This window comes from Lutjanus erythropterus, chromosome 4, assembly GCF_056507025.1.
Source record: "Lutjanus erythropterus isolate fLutEry1 chromosome 4, fLutEry1.hap2, whole genome shotgun sequence".
Lineage (NCBI taxonomy): Eukaryota > Metazoa > Chordata > Actinopteri > Lutjaniformes > Lutjanidae > Lutjanus > Lutjanus erythropterus.
This window is the reverse complement of record NC_139320.1, coordinates 25,900,654-25,925,925: the sequence shown is the minus strand read 5'-3', so window position 1 is coordinate 25,925,925 and position 25,272 is coordinate 25,900,654. Positions and strand designations below refer to the sequence as shown.

The 25,272-nt window shown below is 39.7% G+C and overlaps 1 protein-coding gene across 1 annotated transcript in view; it reads right to left on the bottom strand.

Moving 5' to 3' along the window:
- LOC146328422 (nectin 1b-like) overlaps positions 1-25,272 on the bottom strand; it is a 127,099-nt gene that overhangs the window by 17,188 nt on the left and 84,639 nt on the right. The window contains exons 3-5 of the mRNA XM_084717432.1: positions 23,456-23,755; positions 21,536-21,653; positions 9,195-9,346 (exon numbers count right to left, since the gene is read on the bottom strand). Coding sequence (XP_084573558.1) covers positions 9,195-9,346; positions 21,536-21,653; positions 23,456-23,755 — 570 coding nt within the window. The remainder of the gene's footprint in view (positions 1-9,194; positions 9,347-21,535; positions 21,654-23,455; positions 23,756-25,272) is intronic.

Here is a 25,272-nt window from a genome sequence, read left to right as displayed (position 1 = left end):
TCCCAGTTTCTGTTTGCCTGGAAGCCCATTTCTGGAATCCACTTTACCTCTTCAACTAAATTCCAAAAATCAGACCCACTCAAGCATCTCCTCCAGTCACATGGATACCTTTATTTATTTAGATTTCCACTGGACTATCTATGTTTTATTCATCTCATTTTCGCCATGTGGTGAAGATTTTCGCCCCTCCGCCTCCTCTTCTCAACTTCATTCTCTCACACGGGAGAGAACTATTGCTTGTTCAGGCGAGCGTGAACAGATGTCAGCAGCGGTTGGCTGTGCTTACAGAGGGATCCATCACGCTTTCTCGGTAAATTGAAGAGAATGCGCTCACTACATCCAGTTTAACCTGGCTGGTAGAGCCTTGTGGCAGAGCTGACTGTACCTCTGCTCTCTGAAGCAGCTCGGTGCCAAGGCTCCAACAAAAAGGGGAGTCAAAGTTAGTGCTGCCAGCCCTTGATCAATACTGGATTTTTGGGGCCGATGCCAATGTTGATACTGGGAGTGAAAATCTTCCAATATCAATATATCGGCCGACTCATTATACAATATATATGTGTAGCTTACAAACAAGCAAGTTTGTAAAACACCATTTCAAGCTAAAATACATATATTTATGTTATGTGAAATCTGACTTTTGGGAAAACAGGGGCGACTAACTGTCTTTCTGAACATTTGTCACGTGTCCTATGGTGTGACGTTAAAAAAGAATTAAGAAAAAAAAATCTTAAATGATATACCAATAACATGAGAGAGATTTATCTTCACTGTTAGTCACTTTTTTCATGAAATTATGAATGATACAACTTTTTTCCCATGACTTGTTAGACTTGTTGGACATTTTTCAAATTAACACGACTTAAACTTCATCGTTTCATAAGTGTTAAAAATGAAACCAATTTATGATGTGACATGCGATGGTTATATCTCCCCTAATGCAACACTCAAGTGTTGTTTTAAGAGATATTTTGATGTGGGACATATTGTGACACTTGGATTAAGAAAAAAGGATCAAATATACATAAAATGCTGCTTCTAAAACTTAAAACGATAGAAATGTCTCTATGTGATGTTCTCCTTCACTGCTGATTCTGCTAATGTGGCAGGAATTATGATAAATGCCAGTTGACAGGCCCCCTTTGTGGACAGGGTCAGCACTAACTTTGCTGTCAGGCAGCCTTTTTTTTTTTATGGGAAACAGTTTTATAAGCCAAAATATGGCTCTCTCCAAACCAACCAAACTCCATAGACAAAATCAGTGATTTTACCTAGCAGAAAATGAGAGTTGCTGGTCTACTACTGCCTCAATCTCTCAGCTTGTTGGTGGTATTGTGTCACTTTGGTGAATCCAAACTATCCTTCAGTCGCACAATAATACAAACAAACTAAGAAATTGAGGCAGTGACAGTCCTTCAGCTCATGTGTTCTGTGAGGCAAAATTACTGATTTTGCCCATGGAGTTTGGTTGGTTTGGACAGAGTGGTATCTGATTTGTCTAATGGTGGCAAAGTAAATATGAATATAATGTGCATTTTTTTAATATGGAATTTTTTAAGGGAGAGCCAGTAGAATTTGTCTGAGCAGTGCAAAAATGCATCAGCAAAACAATGAGATACAAACAAGAAAATACAGGCAGAGGGCAGAGTCTCTACAGATACAACCACGACCACAGTCTTCTAGTGTGTCACAAGTGATGACTGAAAGGGATTATGTTTATATATTTTTTTTTTTCTTTCTAGGAAAATGTTGCAGAGTATACCCTTAAGTGGCCTAAAATAAAAATGAAAATACTGGGGCTGTAAGTGCAATCACCAAAAAGGTTCACACACTGTCTGACCCCGAGCTGATCTGATATTATCCTTCACAGCTGATCCTGCTAATGTGGCGGGAATTATGCATTGTCTCTGACTCAGTCCGGCCCCCATCTCGCAAAGATTAGCGCTGCTATGTGGGAGAGTCAAGGTTAAAAAATATCTAATCAAGTTTCACTGATTATTCAACTGAGTAAACAAATTAATTCTGTGGTGAATGTGGCGCTTCACTGGAAGAAAATTTTCCCACATGTCACATAACTGTTGTAGTGCCAAGAAGAAAACACACACCTCCTTTCTCAGGGGTGATAATGACATAGTTGTAAGGCCATCCTGACAAAATGGCCATTCATCACGTCCTATTATGCGCTGGGAAGAAATTTAAGATGGCAGCATCGATTTGTTTCCAGCACAAAAACAGAGTGTGATGGTGGAAAAGCTGATTATCTTAATGAAAGAGTGATTCTGCTCTCTTAAGTTGGGGAGGATCTTTGAGGTTTAACCACATTATTCAGCCTTCTTCCTGCAGCTTTTGTCAGCTGCAATATTTCACCAGAGTCACTGTTTGACTGGCATTCCTATTAGATTGTTAAAAGCTGCAGAGAATGAATCGTCAAAAATAAACTTTCAGTGTGACGCTGTTTAATTGTCTCTATTTTTTAACATGGCCTCCGATGCCCGTTAGTAATTAGCTGATTAATCAGATCTGACGACTTGTCAACTTTCCCTCAGGAGATTTCTGAACTGAATGTGAATGAAGGAGGTATTTGCTAAATAGAGAGCCATTACATAAACCTCATCTCTCCTTCCACAGATCTTCTCCCCTCCATCTTATTTTTCTCTCAGACTTCCCCTTTTTCTTTCCGGGAGCGAGGATTGATTAAAACAGGAGAGTGGTTCATTAGATTCTGACAAGCGACACCATATCTGCAGAACACATGTCCTTGGAGAGAGCCATCTCAGCCCATGTGGCTCGCCGTAGTCGATGCCATCTCCACGGCAAACACTATCCCCAAACTAATTGAAACAAGGTGCTCCGTGGCCCCTGCTATCTGCCGAGGTGACAGTTATGCGGCTCCCACGAATCCGTCCATGAAAACTGAGGAGCTTGATTAAAATGCGTCTTCCTTAAGTGCTCCATCAGTGTTGTTTCCCAGTGTGAGAAAATAGCTTTTCTGTGATACAAACAAGTTGTCACGGACATTTTATCTTCCTGACACTGGAGGCAGGGTTGTCGCGCTGGCAGGTATATATTGCTACGTCAATCTAAAAATCAACTTCAAAATGAAAACAAAAGCTGCCACTGCCAAATACACGCATAATGCAGCTTGTAGTAGTACGTTTGGATAAATCCTGATAGTGACAGAACTATGCACAATGGTGGAAGTGTCATATTTGTCATTGCTCTGATACTGTTACTGCAGGCTAAGAAAGACCAGCTATGATGCCGAGTCACTGACTGTGGAAACTAGTGTTGTCGTATCAAAATGATTGACTTTGAAACCCAAAACTAAGTTTAGTATCAGTATCAGCGATATTTGAGACTGAATTGATACTGGTTCCACCTTGAAAAACTGTCCATTGTTAAGTCTTTTTCTCTGGTGTGGTCGTCACATATGCAGCGACGGAGGAGTCGCACCACAGAGCGTAAAGAAGCTTCAGACTCAAGTCTTGATTTTTAGATATTTCTTATTTAAGCCATTATAAGACTGTACAGACTGTGAAAAATGTCAAATCAAAAGTCCAAACGTTTCAGTGACTGTTGGACTTTCCTCAGTGCAGAATGAAGCGTGCATGATGAGCCACCACAGTTAAGAGTTGCTCTACAGGTGCACCTTGTCCATGGTCCACAACTTTAGAGTGCACTCTATGCACTTCTTCACTGTCTGTACAGCCCTATAATGAATTTAACAAGACATATCTAAAATCAAGACTCAGGTTTGAAGCGTGTTTGTTCTCCTCCACCCCTGTATATCAATACTTGATACAGAATAGATCAGGAACAGAATGTCCACAAGAGTTAACCCTGAACATACAGCATGCTGCTGCAAAACTATGAGACCCACAGAGTGAACAAAATACATTTACAATGAAATCTCAAGTACTTCATTTTAATTTCATAGATAGGAAAGTTAATTGCTGATCCATAGTTATATTTACTGGATCAAATGTCAATAGATTATTTATTACAGATGGATACCAAGTGGTGGAAAGAACACCGAAAATCTGTACTTGAGTAGTTCAAAGTATTTGTCACAAAGCCTACTCAGAGTACTAGTTACTAAAACCACAGACGAAAGGTTTGGATATTAATTCAAATTGTACTCAATACTCAACTATGGGTTTAAAAGTAACTAATTAGATTACATAGTGTAATGCATACTTAAGTGCAAATAAAAGTACAGACTTGAAAATCTGCTCATAAAAGTACAAGTGCCCCCAAAAACCTACTTAATTACAGTCATTTGAGTATTTGTAATACTTCCACCCCATCGATACCTTTATGGTACCGACTGAATTGCTTCAATAAAAAATATGCTTTGTCATCCAATACCAAATTTCGATAGCTAAGGAGTTTTGACAGTTCTATTTTTTTTTTTTTATTTAGTTCAATGTTGTACAGATATTCCATCAGTTTTAGTTCAGTAAAATCAGTTTCTCCAGCTGCTCCCAGGTCATTGATCTGTATCAGTACAGAAGATTTTTAAGCAATATCCAGTCGTACTCTATGCATAGTTGTATGACACCATTGAGCCACCGTAGTTTAGAAATGACAAGCAGCTAGTGATAGTAGATCCGCGCTGTTCAAACTGTCCTGAAAAAGCTAAACGAAATGAACCCAACAAACAAAAATGAACCCAACAAGCCAAAGCATGACCTTGAAATAACTAGCTTGCCAAGCACAAGTTGAAAATATTCAGCTTCGCAGAATGCCAGAGAGTTCTGTCTGAGCTTCTGGAGGAATAAACTTTATGAACGTACAGAGAGGAGAAAAAAAGAGACCAGAGGGAAATAACAAAAATAACCAGGGTCTCTAGAGTGCAGAGTTCAGTCAGAGGCTGAACTGAATGCAAGCACACACCCTCTGTGACTGCGGGAGGCGAAAATTCGCTTCACTTTCTGTATGAACACACTAATATTTACCCACAAAAAGTACCAAATATTGGGAAGTACTAACACTGAACTATTTTTGACAAAAAAAAAGTTTTGAAAAAGCACCTACATTTCAGTAAATCGTACTGGAAACACAGAACTCTGCGGAGTGCCTCTAAATCCGACACCAGTAAAATGTGCCCTTTTACGAGGAAAAGGAAAGGAAATAATCATCCATCATGTTCAGCGCTAGACTAGAAATGATGAGCTGTGGTAGCTCTATGAGCTGTTGAACAAGTGTACTGCAGATTCACCTTCCTTTTCTGCAGAGAACACTTAGCTAGCATTACTGAGGCCCAATGCTGCAGCCTTGAACAGCAGCCAGCAGCGGGCTCTGTCACCTGCCATGTCTCAGCTGGGCCTGTCTGAGGCTGTATGAGGCACAAAGATGCTCTTTGAAGTTAATGAAGCATCAGCATACTCCTTTACCTCCACCACTGGGTCATTATGCAGAGCCAATGTCAAGGCTGCACGGCGCACTTCAAAAGAATTAGACGGGGGATGCCGTGCCCACCCTGAGGTTCACCTCTAACACTCTTCATGTCATAATATAAATGCTATCACGAGTTTATCTACAGTCACAGAAATGTCTTTCTGAACAGAGACAGTTCTTCTACACATGTCCTCAAAGCTTAAACGGTGTTGTGTGGTGGTGCAGGAGGTTATGCTGACAAGCCCACATAAAGACAGGAACAGGCTAGCATTTCACCACCTCAGCAAAGAGCATTGTATGATCCCACTGTAACGTATCCATGTTGCACCTGCATGAGACACAAGGACAGGACAGCTCTGTCCCTGTTCGTACACGCTGCTGCACTCCACTCTGCAACCAAATCACACTAATATCTATAGCTGTGTGTGAGCTGCTGCTATTTGACTGGGCGCCATGTTGGAGCTGAGGCTCTGAACTGAGCTTCTTTTTTTGGGGGGGGGCTGAGGCTGGCTCCGCTCCCTTTAACTTGTCACTGTTACTATGGGAACTGGCAACATGCTTTTAAGGCTTGTACGGGACCCTTTGGGAATGTATCCTATAGACCAACACTTGCAGTGAAAAATCCAGCCAGCTTATTACTACAGAGGGTACAAACAGACCGCCAAGTGTGAGTCGGCATTTAATATTCAGGATATGGGTTGGCATGTCTTTACTTGGTGTAATTCAAAATACCAAGGATGGAGTTCTTTGAGGTAAAGGAAAAGTGAAAATCAAGACGTTGTCAGGAGAAAAGTAAAAACACTGTTTTAAAGGGACATTGTGGATTATTTGAAGTGGGGTTATATGAGGTTCTTATAGTCAGTGTATTAGCGACAATAGATACCAGGTCGGCCACAAAAGGTATTTTAGCCACTTCAAAAAGGTCCAAGAGGAAAAAATTATTATCACTCCTAGTGTAGGCTATATTTAGAATATCTTTAATGTTTTACTTTGCAATCAGACAGCCTTTTTTTTATTTTTTATTAACTGCTGTTATATAAGCCAAGAATCACAAATATCAAAACCAACCAAACCCCATAGACAAAATCACTAATTTAACCTTGCAGAGGACAGGTGCTGCTGCACTGCTGCCTCAATCTGATTTTTTGTTTGTTTAGTTTGTTTGTGCTATTGTGTGACTTCAGCAACTCTAAACTCACCTTTTAAAACACCAAAGTTACACAATAGTGTAAACAAACTAACAGATTAAGACAGCAGCAGACCAGCAACTCATAGTACCTCATACAGCACCACAATAAATAATCTGAACTGTCCCTTTAATGCATAATCATAAACCTCTGAATGATAATGAATGAAATAATTAAGTGTATGTAAACATACAGACTGATGGGATGTAACAACTTCTGTTTTCACAGCTTTAAAATCGAGCATTTTATTTCCTTTAACCTGCTGCTGAACAATCTGTTAATCATTTCCTGGCTCTACATCTTGAAAATATTCAAACAAGAGCAAAAAAATAAAAAATAAAAAATAAAAAAAAGAAGCTTGCATTTTAATTTTGTATGCAGACAAATTGAAACTGAATGCAGTCACATTATGTACCCTTCCCACGCATTGTTCACCTCACTCACTGTATAAAATTATACGGACAAATGATGAGAATAAACAGAAAGACTACAGGGACAATAGCAATGTGGTTTGTTAATTTAAGCAATCAATGAAAAAGCAGAAATAGAAAATGACTTTGGTGCCTTTGTTTTGCCTTTCCAAAGGGATACAGTGCTTTATGCCAAACAGTACAATCTCTATGCAACACAATTACTCAACACAAACTGGTGCAGGGTGATTTCCTGACAGTAGATTACTTCCTCGCCTTCCTGTTCATGCTCCTTTTGAGATTTCTATCATCACTTTATAACTTATCCTCCTACTTTAGATGGGCAATGTCTCACAATGCAGGTATATGACATCACATCCTACAAAGCTGCTTTGTCCTAGTCTTAGAATAACAGGCAGAAAGAGAGGAAACAGAAAAAAAGAGGTATGCAATGATACTGTAAGGGCACAGCTGTTCACTTCACACCAAGTGCAGCGCTCCCAGAGACACAACATGAGTCAACATGCAAAGCAATGCAAGTTAGAACACCCCCGCTTCCCAGAAACCGAGCAGCACAAAGAGTAAAAGGAAAAAAGTATTTCCAGTCCGACCAGAGCAAAACTGTGACAGTCTCCCATCCCAATACCACACACACACAGCTGGGACCAATAGAGGAAGATTCCCACATTTTGTAGCATGTATAGTAAAAGTCAGATCTGGTATATGTCGCAGCTTTGAATGCAAAATCTTGTCTCCTATGGATGAGGACCCAGAGGAACCACAGTGCGTGTGTGCCAACAATTATGTGGAAGGCAAGGGAACTGATTCAGTTTTGTTCAGCATTTTGTTTTCCCCAGAAGACAGAGAGAGACAAAAGAAACGAACGCAGAGCTCAGCTACAAAAGAGACGCGGGCTGTTCGGAGAAATGTGAGCATGATGCGAGCAAACTATGATCAATACAGTACCCTCACCTCAAACCCCCATTTTCCTTAATGTTATTTTAGGCGGCGATAATAGACCTGCTTCATATCGCTCCCCCACACACGGGTGCGTAAGAGAGCAGGGTGGGAGGGGGCGGCTGCTGGCGTTCTCACAGTGTGTGTGTGTGTGTGTGTGTGTGCGCATGTGTGAGCAGCTCTGATACACAAACACAGAGGCTTTCTTTTTTTCTTGTCTAACCTGCCACACTGAGCAGTGGGGTGCCGCACAGCTGGGGCAGGTGGGAATCGTGTCAAAAACACAAAGGCAATCTGCTACAATCAGCTGGGCTGTGTGTGTGTATGGATGTTTGTGCTTATTAGTGTGGATTGTAGGGCAGGGACAGTACACTTATCTCCCAATTCAAAACTATCACGATACCAGGGTGCTAATTCTATATTTATTGTGATTGGATATGACTATTTATTGCTTTTTCTTTTTTTCTTTTTTAACACTAGACCACCAGCGGTCTGCAACCTTTACTATCAAAAGAGTGATTTTTGGCCAAAAAATAAAACATAAATCTGTCTGGAGCTGCAACTATTAAATTCCCTATTTTCCTTGGATATTTTTTTTTTTTGAGTTGGGATCCATAGCTTGTTTCGGGAGACTCAAGATTAGCCACTAGCAAAGACGAAGGCTATGACATGGCTACACATTTTTACAGTTTAAGAAAGCTGAGAATCACTTTAGACCTACAACAATGATGTAGTAAAATGCTACATTTAGCTGTTCCTGCTCAGCAACCTGGTGCCACAGGAATATAGAGTAGCAAACTGAGTTAGCATTATGAAGTTCAACATGTGAGATAAAATGGGTCTTAATGTTTGTTAAGATATAGGCATGATCACAATGTTAATTTTTGTTAGTGTGTCAATGGGAATTCCCATTATGTGTTAGCATTGAGCTAACAGACCACAGTGCTAGTAACTTATATATGAAAAAAAAAAAAGTTCCTTCAGAAACAGTACAGACTCATATTACCTAATCCCTTATAATCATTATTTATGTTTCACTACCCAAAAAGTTGGTATTTGAGGTCCTGATGTGTTTAGAAACAGCTCCTACTGACTCTACCTTCAAGAGAATCCATTTTTTTCCTCACACTCCTAGCCGATTGGGGGTCTGATGGACAAAATTTATAGTGGGGGTAATGTATTGATTCAAGCCATGCCAGAGTTACTGTAGAGACAGGAGAAACAGGCGTCTTTATGGACCTACCTGTGATGTTCACATCCACGCTGCCGATGCGGGTCCCAATGCTGTTGGTGGCCTCGCAGATGTATGTGCCGGCCAGGTCGTAGGTCACGGGCCCCTTGAAGAACAGGGTGTTGTTCTTGATCTCCACGTTACTGGGCAGGGAGCTGTTCAAGCTGCGGTGAAAGAGAGAAAGGCAATAATACAGACACCATAAAAAGGCAGAATTACACCAGACCACTGCCGAGAAAAAAACAACACTCTCCCAGGAGTGGGAAAAGCAATTCAAAGCGCCTGAAAAATACAGTCTCTAGTGCCAAACAAACCTGGATGTGTGTGTGTGTCGGGGTGAGATAAATACCAGGAATATTTGACAGCGATATATTTCAGCCATCATCCATCAAGTCCAAACAAAATTATGAGGACAGGGATTCCCAGCAGGTCCAAACAGGTAAGACATAGTTGACGCCTGAGGACACAGGCTTTCTTGGCATGAGGAACACAAAACAGATGGTGGTAGGAGGAAGGAAGGCGAGGGGGCTGGGGGGCTTCTTTCCTCAACTACGGCACAGCTCACATGGCTGAGCTCAAAACTCAGGGGAGCTGTCAAAAGAGGCAGCTGATCAAGCGATAAATGCAGAATCTACCAAATACCGGGCTGTCAATGAGAACTGGAGCCCGCCGCTCCCTGCCTGAGGTGTTTGTCTTCATGGTTCGCTTTCTCCGCCGCGTTCAGACTCGCTCCTGTCCTTTGATCAGGTCAGCACACTTTGAGGTCACGGATCATGAGCGCTACAGACCCTCCTCTCTATTATCTTGACCCTTTTTATGGAGCCCGGAGGCTGGAGAAGGTATCACATTTCGTGACAATTAGCTCTTTCCTGTTGCCTTCCCCTCGATCAGCCTCATCAGCTGCTCTGAATGGATCGAGGTGGAGTAGAGATACAAACACGACCGTGATGGTATTACATAGCTCGGTGGTTTTCAACCTGCACTCCCAGGACCAGCAGGGGTCCTGGAGTGGGTTGTAAGAGGTCCCCTTACTTATGTCACATTTTTTAGGAAGTTGGAACAACAAAAGAAGAAAGGCTTGGCCGTTTTGATTGATTATAATCATAGCGATACTAGTTTAATTGATTATGAAGACTTTTTTATCTTCAAACCTAAAAGTCCCCCCAAAAAATGCGCAGAGGAGATTCCTAAAGACAAAGTCCTCTTAAACTGCGTGTCACATGCATCTATTGTGGGAGTCCTTGATATGAAAAAGTTTGGGAACCCTTGATATAGCTCTGTTGTCTGACTTTGGTGCTGCTGGGTGCAATGACGACAGCATAAATGGGAAAAAAAAAATACTGACAACAAAAAATTGTGATGAAATCTCTGATCATTATGCCCTGATGAGTAAAGATGAGATGAAATAGTTGGCTCTGCTCAGACGGACAGAGATCGCAGCAATTAACCATCTCAAAGCACTAATGAATCCAGGTAGCTTAAAAAGTCTGCGCTTCATGTTCAAGAAAAGAAAAGGACAGGAAAGGAAAGAAAAACCTGTGTGTTAATTCTCTTTAAGGACTAAATATAATGTTAGTAAGGGTGTCATGAATCTCCAAATCCCTGATTCAATTTCACTATGGGTTTCAAGGTCACCATTTGATTCGATTTAAACATATTTTCTAGCACTGATAGTGAAGCCATTGTTAAACTATCTAGTCTTGATTTGTAAATGTTCTGACAGCTTTACATTTACAAATACTTCTTTAAAAAGATAGAAAAGTGCGAGTGTAGATTACTGATAACCTATGCTGTGTCATTGTGCCAGATGCACCAAGTAGGTGGGGGTGCAGAGAAGAAAAAAAACACTCAAAACATACAAAATATTTATGTTAATTTATTTAAAATACTAATTTAAAGACATCTTTATGGATTTAAAGATGATTTTATTGCTCTTTAAGAGTCTGTGATCAGAACTGTGTCCATAGCAACAGTCTATTTGCCATAGCAACAGCCTGTTATACAGAAATTAAGCCACGTTCAAGTGAAACTCTAGCTACAGCTAACCTTAACAAAGCCATGTAATAATTTTTAGCTAATATTCGCTGTTAATGATACGGACCATCATGGCTGGATATCAGACAATAATTTTTCAGTGCTAATACTTATTGTGCGTTTGCAGTGTCTAAAACCGGTAACGGTTATTAGACATTTCGCTTCACAGCAATGTCAAGGGTTTAAGTCCTGGTTTGGAGTTTGCATGTTCTCCACATGCCTTCCTGGGCTTTGTGTGTGTACTTCAGTTTCCCCTGGGCGCCTTATAGTAGCTGCCAACTGCTCCTAGCACTAAAATGGGTTAAATGCAGAGAACGAATCTGAATGTATAATTGCACTCTGCATGATTATATGATCACAATTAAGTTGACCTTTACCTTTTTTTACCTTTATAATGATGCATAAACAATGACTTATGCAGTAATTTTTATATTATATGAAAGGATGTGTCAGTGCATTCATAGCCTCTGTGATTTAAGACAGTTCAAGGTTCAACTTCTCACTGTAATTTTTTCAGCCAAGACCCGTCAAAATCCATGACAGCATCATCAAACTGTCAGAAAGAATTATGACTAAGACATGACTGAATCTTAACAAAGACAAAAGACTAAGATGTGACTTTAGACAAGCTACAATTTCAAGTAAGCGACAAAGACTAAAACTAAATTTAAAGGAGCGACTTGTAAGGCGCTACATTATATTTGGACAAGGACAAGCGGCAATGAGTCCTACACTTTACGTTTATTAGCTGTTTATAACTGTCAATGTCAAGTTAGGTTCGTTATCCTGAAAAAAAAAACACTGCCTACAAGACTCCATTAACAAATTGCTCAGTTTAACTGTTATTAGCATCTACTCCTTCTGAAAGATTATTAATGATTTCTTACGACTCATAAACAGACACTGACTCATTCTGCAAACATTCGCCATTAATTTTAACTCTAATAAACATGAAATAATCAAATTGAAACAGATGTTCCAGCCTAGAATGGAAATTTCAAAGGAGAACATGCTGCTTGTAGTATCGTTATATTTCACCTGAAACTCTCATGACATATCACGACCATTTTAATGAGTTAGGGCGGGAAACAAATTGCAGATTTCTCCTTTAAACTTCAAAATGAACACTGGCTGGTTGTTGGTGGCAGTTTGGGTGTCTTTAAACAAAAAAGGACGCCGCACAGACTTTCCCCTCCCTCCTCGCTCCTGGGCTTAGTCTCTGTCAGGGAGAGACACTTTGAGATCGGCTGTTGTGCGAGAACATTAAAAACGATGTAATGCTCCATTTATTACAGCGAGAGCAAAACAAAATGACATTACAGAGAGGCAAGAAAATTAGGTCTCACGCTAACAATGGCCACACATCGAGCACTTGAGCTGCACTAAACAGCCTTTCAACAAGCCTCTTTAATGACGGGGGGAAAGACAGTGACGAGCTGTTTGTTAATTAATCTATCATAAAATGTCAGCTGGTCCATATGGGGTTAAAGGGGCAGTTCACCCAAAAATCAAAAACACATATTTTTACTCTTATCTGTGCTGCTAATCATCTAGTTAGTTTTGGTGTGAGTTGCCAAGTTTTGAACATATCAGCCGTACAGTCTTAGGAAGGGTTCCAATGAGGTTCCAAGCAGAACCATTTGCTTCTGAAGAACCCCCATTTGAAGAAAAGATTTGTCAAGGGTTCTTCGTGAGATAAATGGCTCCATTCAGAACCTATTTTGTCCACAGAACCCTTTTTGGAAGAAAGAGTTCCTCAAGCATTGTTGAAGTCCTTGAACTCTTTCAAGGGTTCTTTTACAATAATGTAAAAGGGTTCTCGGGAGAAAACCCTAGGGGAAAAAAAACCCTTCGCATATGAAAAGGTTCTCAGTAGAATGCCCTGTGTGTTCGGGATAAAACCATTGGAATATAAAGAGCTTCTGGACAGAACTGCCTGAGATTGTTCTGGGTTGAGCCACTACATTACAGAAGGGTTCTCTGTAGAACGTGCCAGGTGAAACCTTTGACATATGGTTCTAGGTATTACCTTGTTTGCTGGGTTCTAGGTAGAACTCTCTGAAAAGGTTCCAAGCGGAAATGTTCTACCAGGGACCAATCATGTTTTTTTATGGAGACAAGCTGAAGAGCACTCGATGGTTCTCGTTAGCACCTTTATTTTGCAGGAGTGTATAGATGTCTGTCTAGTATTATGGGACTAAATGGCACTCAGCTTCTCTTTGAGCACCAAAGAGCCAATAAAGAGACATTTGAAAAAATCAAAAGCAGTGTCTCTTTCCAGAAATCATGACCTGGTTGTTTTAGACCTCATTGTGTTTCAGTTTCATGTGGGTGCTGATTTCTTTCTGCAGAAGAATCTACTGGAACTACTTTCCTTCCATTAGAAATAAACTATAATCCTATATGAAACTACTCACAAGAACGTCTGTGGAGCAGTTTTTGGGAAGAGATGCTTCTGAGTTTTTCAAATGTCTTTGAGCACCACACGGTGAGTGCCATCCAGTTCCATTATACTGGAGAGGAGGCATCTCTACAGCTGACACGTTCAAAACTCCGCAACTCACATTAAAAAAAAAAAATAATCCAGATGGATAAATATCACTGCAGGCCTGGAGAAAAATATGTCTTTTTGTTTTTGGGGTGAACTTTCCCTTTTAAAGCATTTTTATAGAGCAGATTCTAAGGACAAGTAAGGGTAAAAAGCACTAAAAGCGAGTCGTAACATTAAATGTCCATAGTTCAGAACAAAAGTAATAGAAAGAGCTATGGTCGAGTTGTTTTTCATATTCCACTGTGGCAACGCGTTTGCAATGGAGCTGCAAACAACCCTCAATACAGTATGTCACGATTCAATAATCAGTTACCTTGTGAGCCTCTATCAAATGCTGAGTTCTGCAAAGCCCAATTGATTTGCTGCAGAAATGAAAGGCTGGCAAACTGCGATTCACCACAGATTCTGCCGCCATGTCTGCATTTGTATGAGACATCTGAACGTGTGTGTGTGTGTGTGTGTGTGTGTGTGTGTGTGTGTGTGTGTGTGTGTGTGTGTGTGTGGAGCCTGAGGGGCAGCGAAATGAAAGGCGAACAAACAGCTCGAGAGTGATGCAGATTCTTTGGTGACTGGCTGGCCTGCTCCTGTGTTGCTGTGTGTGTGTGTGTGTGTGTGTGTGTGTGTGCATGTTTGTGATGTGTGTGTACAGATGTGGGTGTGTGGAGGGTTCGGTGAGGGGACTCAAAGCCACTATACATCCTGATTTCACTGTAATCTGTGCTTGTGGGGGCGGCTTTTAAACTTGAATGCAGGAAAACACACTGTACATTTTATTGTTATTTATAATCAGGGCTAACAATAAGGCAATTCCCACTGGCAACGAGCAACTGATTAGAAGATGAGAGGAGATTATAATATTCATTAAAAGGAGAAATTAAGACTGCTCTCTGGACTTCAAACTAACTGAATAAGTGGCTTTAAAGGACGACGTCCTTAATGAAACATCCATCTGTTTAGCTGGCCTGGAAGTCTTCTTACATTCATGTTTAATGTTTAATGCGTTTCATTCTCTTTGAGGAGCCGCAGACGACATCAGCAATTTTTAGTGACTGCTTATATTAAATTAAAGGGGCATCTGCCTGATTAGTTCTGTGGTGGCTGCACCACATCCTGCAGAAATGATGCTACAGATACAGGGGTTTCAAACGCATGGCCCAGGAGCCCGAACCGGCCTGCCAAAGGGTCCAGTCTTTGCAGAGATGTTGAGCTTTATGCAAATTTTTGTCAGTTCAGCTTCAGTACAAAACAACCGGCATCAGACTTAAAACAATGTTGGTGGAAGCTGTTGCTGTTGTTGGTTTGTAAGTCAGCAGATTACCTTTTTCCTAATTATGTTGTTGCTTTTTATGTGTGTTTGTTTACACTCCGACTACACGTTCTTATGTATATATCTACCCATGCACAGATGTTTACACTCATATGTGTATATTCCACATGGTTATATTTCTGTTTTTATACCAAACTCCACTACTTCTATAAAGATAAATTGTATGTAGCGCCAAAATATGTTTTTATATTTAACTATTGTTGTTGTTTCCACCAATATGATTACTACTCAATTTTGCTGAACTGCACTATAACAATGATTGACATTTCTTAACCATTTTCTGACATTTTATGGACCAAATAACTCTCAACATAATCAAATAATTGAGAAAATGATCGACTGATTAATTGATGACGAAAATAAATCTCATTTCCAGCCCTACATGTAAGGACAGTAGACTGACTAAATTTGGAAAAACTAAGACACTGTTGAAACATCTGGTATAAACATCAAAACAAAACATCACTAATGTTAGCAAAATGCCAGCTAACCAGCTAGCTAACAATTGATGTAGATAAGCTGGCAGTTAGCTAGCTTTTTGCTAACATTAGCTATCAGATGTTTTGTTTTTATGTTTTAATCAGATGTTTTGCTAGCATTAGCTAACTTAAAGGTCACTACAAGCTAACCGTCACTTTTACAGGTCATATTTCAGCTCAGGAAAGTGGAGAAAATGAGAAAAAAAGGAGAAATTTGTTGAGCTGCAAAAGAGGCAGAAGATGTAAGCATCGCTTGCACTTACTTTTCTGATGGTAAGACAACTCAGGCCGTTCATTAATCTATAAATTGATGCTTCATTAATTATGAATGTTTTCAGAATGTCCTTTAGACTAAAAAAAAAGGTCAAAACTTATAGTTGTTGTTATTAAAAGGCTGTTATGCTGCAGTTTTAATGGTCCGGCTAACATCAGATCAAATTTGCCCCTGCTTTAGAATCAACCTCACTGAAATATCATTTAAAGAAGCATTAAGAAATCTGTGAGTTTCATCCACAGCAAATGAACCAACAGTTCACATATGGTGGCCTTTAATGCAGGAACATGAATAACACAATCACACTGTCACCATAGAGATAAGTAAGCCAGCTAATTAGAGTGAAGTCTGAGATAATCACACTCACAATACAGTCATGATAATACTGCCTTTTTTACTTATAGGATTTCATATCTTCAAGTAACTGAAAATGCACCGCAGAGCGAGGATGTGTGTCCTGGAGAGCACGATGAAAAAAAGGAGAAAATATTAAGTCTGAAACCTTACAGCAAGCACTTAAAACAGACTCAGCAAATGAGCATGGAGGCTTGAGAATGCCCTACAAACAAACATCTCAAAAACAAACAATAAAGTTCGAATAGAGTGTCATCTTTTTTTTTTTTTTTTAAATCGTCAAGTTTATTTCAGTGCAGCTTCCCATTAACTCATTTTGAGAAATAGCTGTGGCATTGTGCTCTAAGAAAAAAAAAATAAATCAAAGCTGCTCAGTTGATTTCTTCAAGGATTGTACAGTGTATATGCCAAGGCTTTCTGCACACTGCACACAATGCAGGGACACAAAGAAAAACTGTCTGGAGATATTACTAAAAAAGTTTCTTTTTAAAAAAAAAAAAAAATTAAAGCTGCCACAGTAAGCATAATGAGTTACAAAAAACTGTCTGCCTTGAACTTTTTTCCCTCTAAATATACTTTAATCATAGAAAAGTGAAGCCTTAAATCTACATTCTTTCTAATGACCAGCAGGGGGTGACCCCACTGGTTGCAAAAGAGGTCTGATTGTATGTTACCTTATGGTAAAATGACCCCACTTATCACTTGATTTATGACCTCAATAAACAGTTTCCTAATGAGTTTATGGTCTCAATCTCTAGTTTAAAGTCTTCTTCTACACAGCATGATGATAATTTTGGAAATTATTGTTCCACTGAGAGAAAAACAGATGACAAACAGGGTATGATTGAGCGCATGGCTGTCATGTGATCGATAAGTCATTCTCAGTGAGTCTGTCCAGCGCAAAACAACAGGGCTCAAGAAACTCAGATCAAACTGTCAAGATTCTGTTACTACATTGCCTTTTTCTCACATCAGATGTTACGTCATCCTCCAGATCTACACTCTCGTTGGTACTGAGCATGCTCTGGTTGCAAAAAAACAAGATGGAGGCCCCCATAATGCAGAACTCTAGGCTTCAAAATGACTGTCCACTAACCAACAAGTCACGTCTCCATGGGTTCAAATTTGACTTGACTAATTGTTTCGATAACACTTTATTTGAAGGGGTGTGCATAAGACTGTCATGACACTGTCATAACCATGCCATGACACCAATCATACTACTACAATAATGGATTACATTATATAACACTTTACCAAAGATATTCGGGGTAAAGGAGGGAAACTCATCTCAACAACCACCAATATGATCATGAGCATGAAAGAGTCTTTATGAGTGCTTATGACTGTTGTCATCAAGTGTCATTTGTCGTGTTATGTCATTTTTAATGCAAGGTTAACGTTGTTTGAAATGTCTCTGTTATGACACCCTGACATTAAGCAAGACAGCATAACCTGTCACTGTCCTTGTTAGCTAAGAAGCTCTACGGCCAACTGAGCTAACTAGCTAACGCCAACTACAAACAATGGCAAGCAGTAGTTAGCTTACTTTAGCAACAGCTAAACTAGCTAAGTGCTGTCTATCCATCAGGTAACTCTGTAAATAAACTCAACACTGTCTTCTGTCTTCAAACTTGCCTTATAACACTTTTTAACATTTTATGAAAAGTCCAAAACTTAGTTGAGACTGAGGAAATAATTAATAACACACTTGTTTCAATGGTTTCATAGTCAGTGTCAAAACCAACCAGACATGACAATTTAATGTAGTGTTAAGTTGTAATGTCAAGTTGTCATAACAAAGACATCTCCAACAATGTCAGCTTTGCACTGAAATTGACATAAGTGACTGAGTAATGCAGTCATTAACATTCATAAAGACTTCCTGTTCATGATGTGTCATGTCATGGTTATGACAGTCTTATGCACAAAATGTTACCAGTTTTTTTCTCTGTATTTATATTTTTTTAGTTATATTGTATTAAGGGGATTTTTAGATAAATAGTTTGATGTTTTTCGTTACTTTCAAGTAGTTTAAGCTGATAAGTGTTTTATTATTAATTAATCTGTCAGCCATCTTGATTTATTGATTAGTTGTTGTCAGAAAATAATGAAAAAGGTGTATCACGGTTTTCCAAGGTTTTTTTTATCGCTTTTTGTTCCACTGCTGTGGACCAGGCGGAGCAGCATTTCATCTTTTTATGTATGCGAATTCACAAGAATATACCGATAAACTATCTTGAATCTTGAATAAGATAAATACTACACACTTGATTGTCTCTGGAAATAATGTTTTGTAATCTGTATCACACACATTAATATTTATTGGATTTGGCTATACCTCTCCTGTGTATTTGTGTGTGTTTGTGTTTAAGTGTGACGCAATCCTGCCGGCCTGTTCCGGATCCTTCCGTCACAGCCTTGTGCTGACCTCCACAGTGGAGCCCTGGGGAACCTTCACAACAGATTTGGCATCTCATTTTCAGTGCAGCAATGGCCGTCCCCTCCTATCTGTCAGCACAGTGCCCTCGTCTTTCTAGATCACATCTCTTCACCCTCCTCCTCCTCCACCTCCTCCTCTTCTCTTCCTATCTTCCCCTATCTCCCGAAATCTCTCTTTGCCTCAGTGAAAAAAAATCCCAAACAGGTCAAATCTTCTCTATCTCTTCGTCTTCTTTTGCTGCTGCTGTGTGTATATCAGTGTTTCTACCCCGAGAGCTAAATCTATGCATACCAAAAAAAAGGGAAAAAACTCCCCATGCCTCATTAAAATCCAACAGTGGCCCGTAGAGTAGATACAATGAGGGCACAATGGTCTATTAATCCACATCCACTCAAGTCCAGTGACATATTTCTCAACTCAGCCTTCACTGAGCAATTACAGGACAAATTGACACATTTATCTCTCAATTTTACCGTATAATACTTTCATTTAAAACCGTGATACGCCCAGAAAAGTTGCTTTATATTCAAAGAGCTGCACCCACTTTTCATTTTTTTTTCAAAAACTGTTGCATCTGACATCAAAACGCAGTAAAGAGTTTGATCAGCGCAACCTAAACTACATCATTTCTGCACGACCAGCTTCCATGTCATTACTCAAAGCAGATCAAACCCGCCGGTTATTTGGAGATTCTCAGAGGCCTAAAAAACATGTTTGCATCTGGTCTTGCTCATGTATTTGCAGCGATAGTCTCTGCCAATTATTAATTGATTAACCGTTTCAGTCATTTTTCAAGCAAAAAAAGACAAACATTTGCTGGTTCCAGCTTCTTAAATGTGAGGATTTGTTGCTTCTCTGTCATTTATGACAATAAATTAAGTTTATTTGGGTTTTGGACTGACGGTTGGACAAAAGAAGCTATTTGAAGATGTCACTTCTGTCTCTGGGAAATTGTGATGCACATTTTTCTCAATTTCTTGACATATTATAAAACAATTAATCAATTAATACACCACCCAACTGACAGCACATCCATACTCTCATCAGCACACTCTTATAAATAAAAGTCCTAACTAGAACCATAAAGCATTCTTTGTCTTGTCCCCACAGGAGGACTATTTTTGGTTCCTGTTACAACATTTTATAAAGGCTTCACTTGGAACCTTTTAGAGAGTTCTGCCTACAACCCAGCATTAGGGTTAGGGTTAGGGTTAGAGAACCATCTGTGAAAGGTTTAACCCAAAATCCCCTGTGAAAGGTCCCATGGAGAACCATTCTATGGTGTAATGGTTAAGGTGCTAACAAGAACTCATCCAGGAGGTTTTATCTATACCTCACCGAGGGGGTTCTTTTATCTAGAATACAGTCAGGGGGTTCTTACAAGAACTTCCTCTTGTAATCCATACATAACGGGTCATACCTAGTACCATCTGTGAAAAGTTTCACCCAGAACCTGTTATGATGGTTGTACAGAGAACCCTGGAGGTTCTGTCCAGAAAATTTCCACCTTCTAAGCATGCTAACAAGAACCCACCACAATGTGCTACCTAGCACCTTTTTATAACCAAGGGTTTTTATCGAGATCTAACCCAAGGGGTCCTACAGAGAACCTTTTAATATTCCAAGCATTTTATCTAGAACCCACCCAAGGGGTTCTACCGAGAACCCTTTTATAATATGGTACAACGAACCCTTGATAAACCTCTTCAAGTACTTCAACAATCCTTGAAGAACTCCTAGTTCCAAAATGGGTTCTTTGGATAAAAAGGTTTCTTGATGGAACCATCAGTCTTACAAAGAACCCTTGACTAACCCTTTCTTCAAAAAGTAATTCCTCAAGCATAGAACCTCGGTCCTTTGAGAAGAACCCTTATTTCTAAAAGTGTACTGTGCATGCTCTGATTGCAAAAAAAAAAAAACAAGATGGCAACCCTCATAATGCCAAACTAGAGGCTTCAGAGAAGTTGCTTTATATTCAAAGAGCTGCACCCACTTTTCTGTTTTCAAAAAACTGTTGCATCTGACATCAAAACGCAGTAAAGAGTTTGATCAGCGCAAATTACAGCAAACAATTCTAGTTGCTTTCCTTCCATGTCTCAGTGCTTAGACCTAAACTACATCATTTCTGCACGACCAGCTTCCATGTCATTACTCAAAGCAGATCAAACCCGCCGGTTATTTGGCGACTCTCAGAGGCCTCGAAAACATGTTTGTATCTCGTCTTGCTCGTGTATTTGCAGCGATAGTCTCTGAGGCAGAAACACTGATGTCAGCCCCGCGGTATGCCGGCCCTAATCCACGGCTCCGACGCTCCAGCTTTCTGTTTCAGCCCTCTCCTCTGTGCGTCAGGGACGAACCGCTGCCTTCTCTGCTCTCCTGAGAACACAACAGCACTAACAATGACGCTTTCTACCTGCATGCCGGTCGTCAGACTTCAAAGCCAAACCCCAAAAGCAAAGCAAACCCTGTTCTGTTTGCATTTATCTCACAGTATCTGTGACCATCAGGCAGATAGGGGTGTGTGTAGCCGCCGTAATGGGCCCATTGTGCTCTGCCTCAGGTCCAAAGGCTTATCTTCATTACACGTTTTATAAACAAACAAATAAACAGAGACACATTTCTGGAGAGGATGAAGGAAGTCGGTGTGTTTTTATCTTTGAAGATTGCTTTCTTGTATATATATGCCTTGAAACAAATGTTGGAAAAGAGCAGACTCCATTCAACGAGGCCATTCTATAAAATTGCCTTCTTGTGCTTCAGAGAGCCATCCGCAAAAACACCGTCTTTTTATTTCTTCAGTCAGAAAACCTAACGTGAGGGAAATAACACGTAGCCAGGCTGTCTTGTCTCCTGAGCCTTAAGGGGTTTTGTTAGGGTGTATTCACACTCACAGTTTCCACTGGTAGATCGTGACAGGGGGGTTAGCATCAGCCCTGCAGGTCAGCTGAACACCCTGACGGTTCAGGTACCAGTTCCCATCAAAGCCCTCGATCTTCACCTCAGGTTCATCTGCAAGAAGGACACACCGTAATCAGTTCATCCCTCCTCAACACTTTACAAAAAAATGGTTGTATCAGTGTACCTGAAGTGAGTTAACTATTGATCAAATCTTGTTACGATTTCTCAACACTTTTAACAGTTTTAGCGATGCTACTTTTTTTTTTTTTTTTACATTGCACAATTAAATACAGTTTTAGTGTAAAACAAAACAGTATAATGTACTTTATTTGAAGGGACAATAATAATGATGCATTTTATTTGTATAGCACTTTAAAAGGTACTCAAAGACACTTTACATGGTAGAGAAAAAGAAAAATACAGCATGAAACAATAAGAAAGTATTAGCATATGTGCATAAGACTGTCATGACACTGTCATAACCACGTCATTACACCTATCATAAACATAAACATGTTAGTTGCAGGACAATTCTCAAATTAAACTACTTCATGGTGGAAAGAAAAGGATAAAAATATTTTTAAAAAATCCCTTAAAACCACTGCAACAAAAAATATAAATACACCGGAGAAACTCCTTCATTTAAAGGAGCATGCATAATACTGTAATGACACTGTCATAACATGACATGATGCCTGTCATGAACATGAACTCTTTATAAATCTTTCTAACTGTTGTCATTTGGTCAATTATATAATTTTTCATGCAAAGTTGACATTGTGCGAGATGTCTTTGTTATGTCAACTTGACGTTAACCATACATCATCATACATCATCGGTGTCTTTGTTATAACAACTTGACATGATTAAACTTAAAAAAACTGTTTTAACATTACATTTAACTGTCACAGATGGTTGGTTTGACAATTATAAGTGTCTCATGAACATTTTCTTTGACCTCAACTTAAGTGGTACATTTCGGGCTGTTTAAAAAGCCTTTGATAGTGTAATAAAACTTAACAACATCTTCATAACAAGTCCAAAATGTACCATTTAAATTGAGGTCAAGGTAAATATTCATGACATAGTTATAAAGGCCTCATGACTGCAAATGTCAAAACTAACTACATATAACATTTTAATGTCATGTTAAAACATAAAGCTAAACAGCTTCTATAAGCGTGATAATGTCAAGTTGTCATAACAAAACCACTGACGGGTTATATCATGTTGAATAATGTCAAGTTGTCATAGCAAAAGCATCTCAAACAATGTCAACTTGCATGACAAATGACGTAATTGACTGAATGACACTCAATGAAAACAGTCGTAAACATTCACTTAAGACTCTTTCATGTTCACGACAGGTGTCATGACATGGTTATGACAGTGTCATGACAGTCTTGCGCACTCCATCTTAAGAGTTACTGAGGAAGAGAATGAAATATAATACACAAAAAAGCAGTGAACTCCTATAATTTTCCCCACAAAAAATATCAATAAATCATTTTTTTAGAAAGAAAGCTTTTTTTTTTGTTAAAGATTTGAATTTAGTTATGTTGTTTTGAATTATTTAATAAGTGGTGATTAGGAAATAATTATTTCTGAAAACTATATTTCTAAAAAATAACATTTTCTTGGTGGAATCTGGTGCATATTCAGCAGCTCATTTGCAGTTTTTCTCTTGACTTTGTTCAACAGGAGAAGTTTCCTAGCTGTGTTTGCAGGAGGACCTTGTTTACTGTAAACTAATGGGGACTGGTGGTTCACTCCTGCAGCAGCAAACAACAAGTACTGGTTGCATGACAACATGGAATGTAGGTGAAAATAAGTTCACACCAGCCTGCTCATTAAAAAGGCATGATTTGTAAAAAAAAGAAAAAAAAAAAAAAATCTTAATAAGCGATTCTTACACTGCACGTTGAGGACCACGCTGTCCGTGATCCTTTCATTCCGGTATGTCACGATACACATGAGCTTCTGTTTGTGGGTCTCCCGGCTCGGTATCACCACATAGTTGCTCCGTACCGTCACCGTCCCGTTGTGGTTGTGAGTCTCCTGGAAGGTGGCTTCACCATTCAACCTGGTCTCCCACTTGATCACACTCGGGGGCTTCCCATTGGCCGATACGCACGTGGCGACAGTCATCTTGCGTTGCTGCGCCCTGGCCACGATTGTGGGCGTCGTCAAGGTCATACGCGTCATGGGCCGGGCTGAAAAGAAGAAAGGAAAAAGCAATGAAATTACTCAAATGTGAGTAATTAAAGCTCATTAAACTGAGATCTTGTGTTTTTCTTTCTTTTTCTGTCTCATTTTAGTCTAATTTTGTCTCCTTCACCTACAATCAGCTTTGAAGTAAATTAAACTGAGGGGATGAGAGATGAAAACAGTGTTGTAACTCAAATCAGGCAAAGTTTTGCTTCTTTTCCCTCCTCAAAGCCAAAGCAGTTGTCAAAGCTCTCACAGATGTAGAACCCACTTGCCTACCCAAATGCACAGTCATCCAATTTGAATCCTTTGTGAGTTGCCAATTAGCAATCTACTCGTAGTACATCAAAAGGCAGGCTCGAGCGTGAGCGAATGCACAACTGAGAGAGATAGGCCATGAAGAGGCCTCTTTGAACGCTGCCGCTCGGTTATCTGCACACAGGTTCCTGACGTTCACTGAGCCGCAGAAGCCTAAAAAGACCTTGGAGGCTCAGTGACACAAAATGGAGACTCAGAGCTGACAAGACGCTCTGACAACAGGGACTACTTAAGCCAAGTGCTTTTTCTTTTACTGGGACTTAATGGAAAACACACCAACACTTAATTTCTAATTAGATCTTTAATCAGACTCGGCGCACAACCTTTTCAAAGCTGCCTCCTTCCAAGATAAACTATATCTCAGGCGCTCCTTTTTTTCCACACAAGATGAGATTATTCAAGCCAAATTACACACCCTGAAGTGGCCTTATTGATTTCCGTCTCACCTGCCATTTTTATCGACTGCTCTCTGCAGCAGTTTCCTTTCATAAAAGCCGTACGGGCCAATCTGGGGTGGGTGTTAAAACGACACATCACCCCAATCATCACATCACGAATCAGTCAGAATGATTTTCTCTTCGGCGCTGAATGCATACATCCTTAACGCCAACGTCCTCCGTGTCGGCGAACCCTACACGATGTGGTGGTTCTCCAATCACAGGCGGGGAGTTTTAACAGTAAACAGCATGGTTAGAGCAGCAGCCACAGCAAACAGAGAAAGAGTATCTGGTTTGAGGTGTTCCAAAGGAACTCATCCTAGTTTACAACAAAGCCTGTGGCGATGTAACGCAGGAGAGCAGAGCTGTGAAAGTATTTTCTTTTAGCCTTTCACTAAGAATGAAGATGTCACTTTGACCCTGCGCTGATTCAGAAAAATACTATTCTTCTGTCTTTTTCTCAAACAGAACCAAAATTAGGAGGTTTAACATCCCTCTTACTGCTCATCAAGCCAGCAACAAGATGTCCACGGAAATAACTGATGTTAAGATGTAGAACCTGATATTTTTTTTTTTACTGTTGTAAAAAGTCTTTCCTTCTCTGTGACAGTAAACTGAACAGCTTTGTGTTGTGGACAAAACAAGACATTTGATTGTGTCACCTTGGGTTTTTATAAACACTGATCGACATTTTCTGACATTTTAAAGACCAAACAACTGATCGATTAATTGAGAACATGATCGCCAGATTAACCAACAATGGAAAT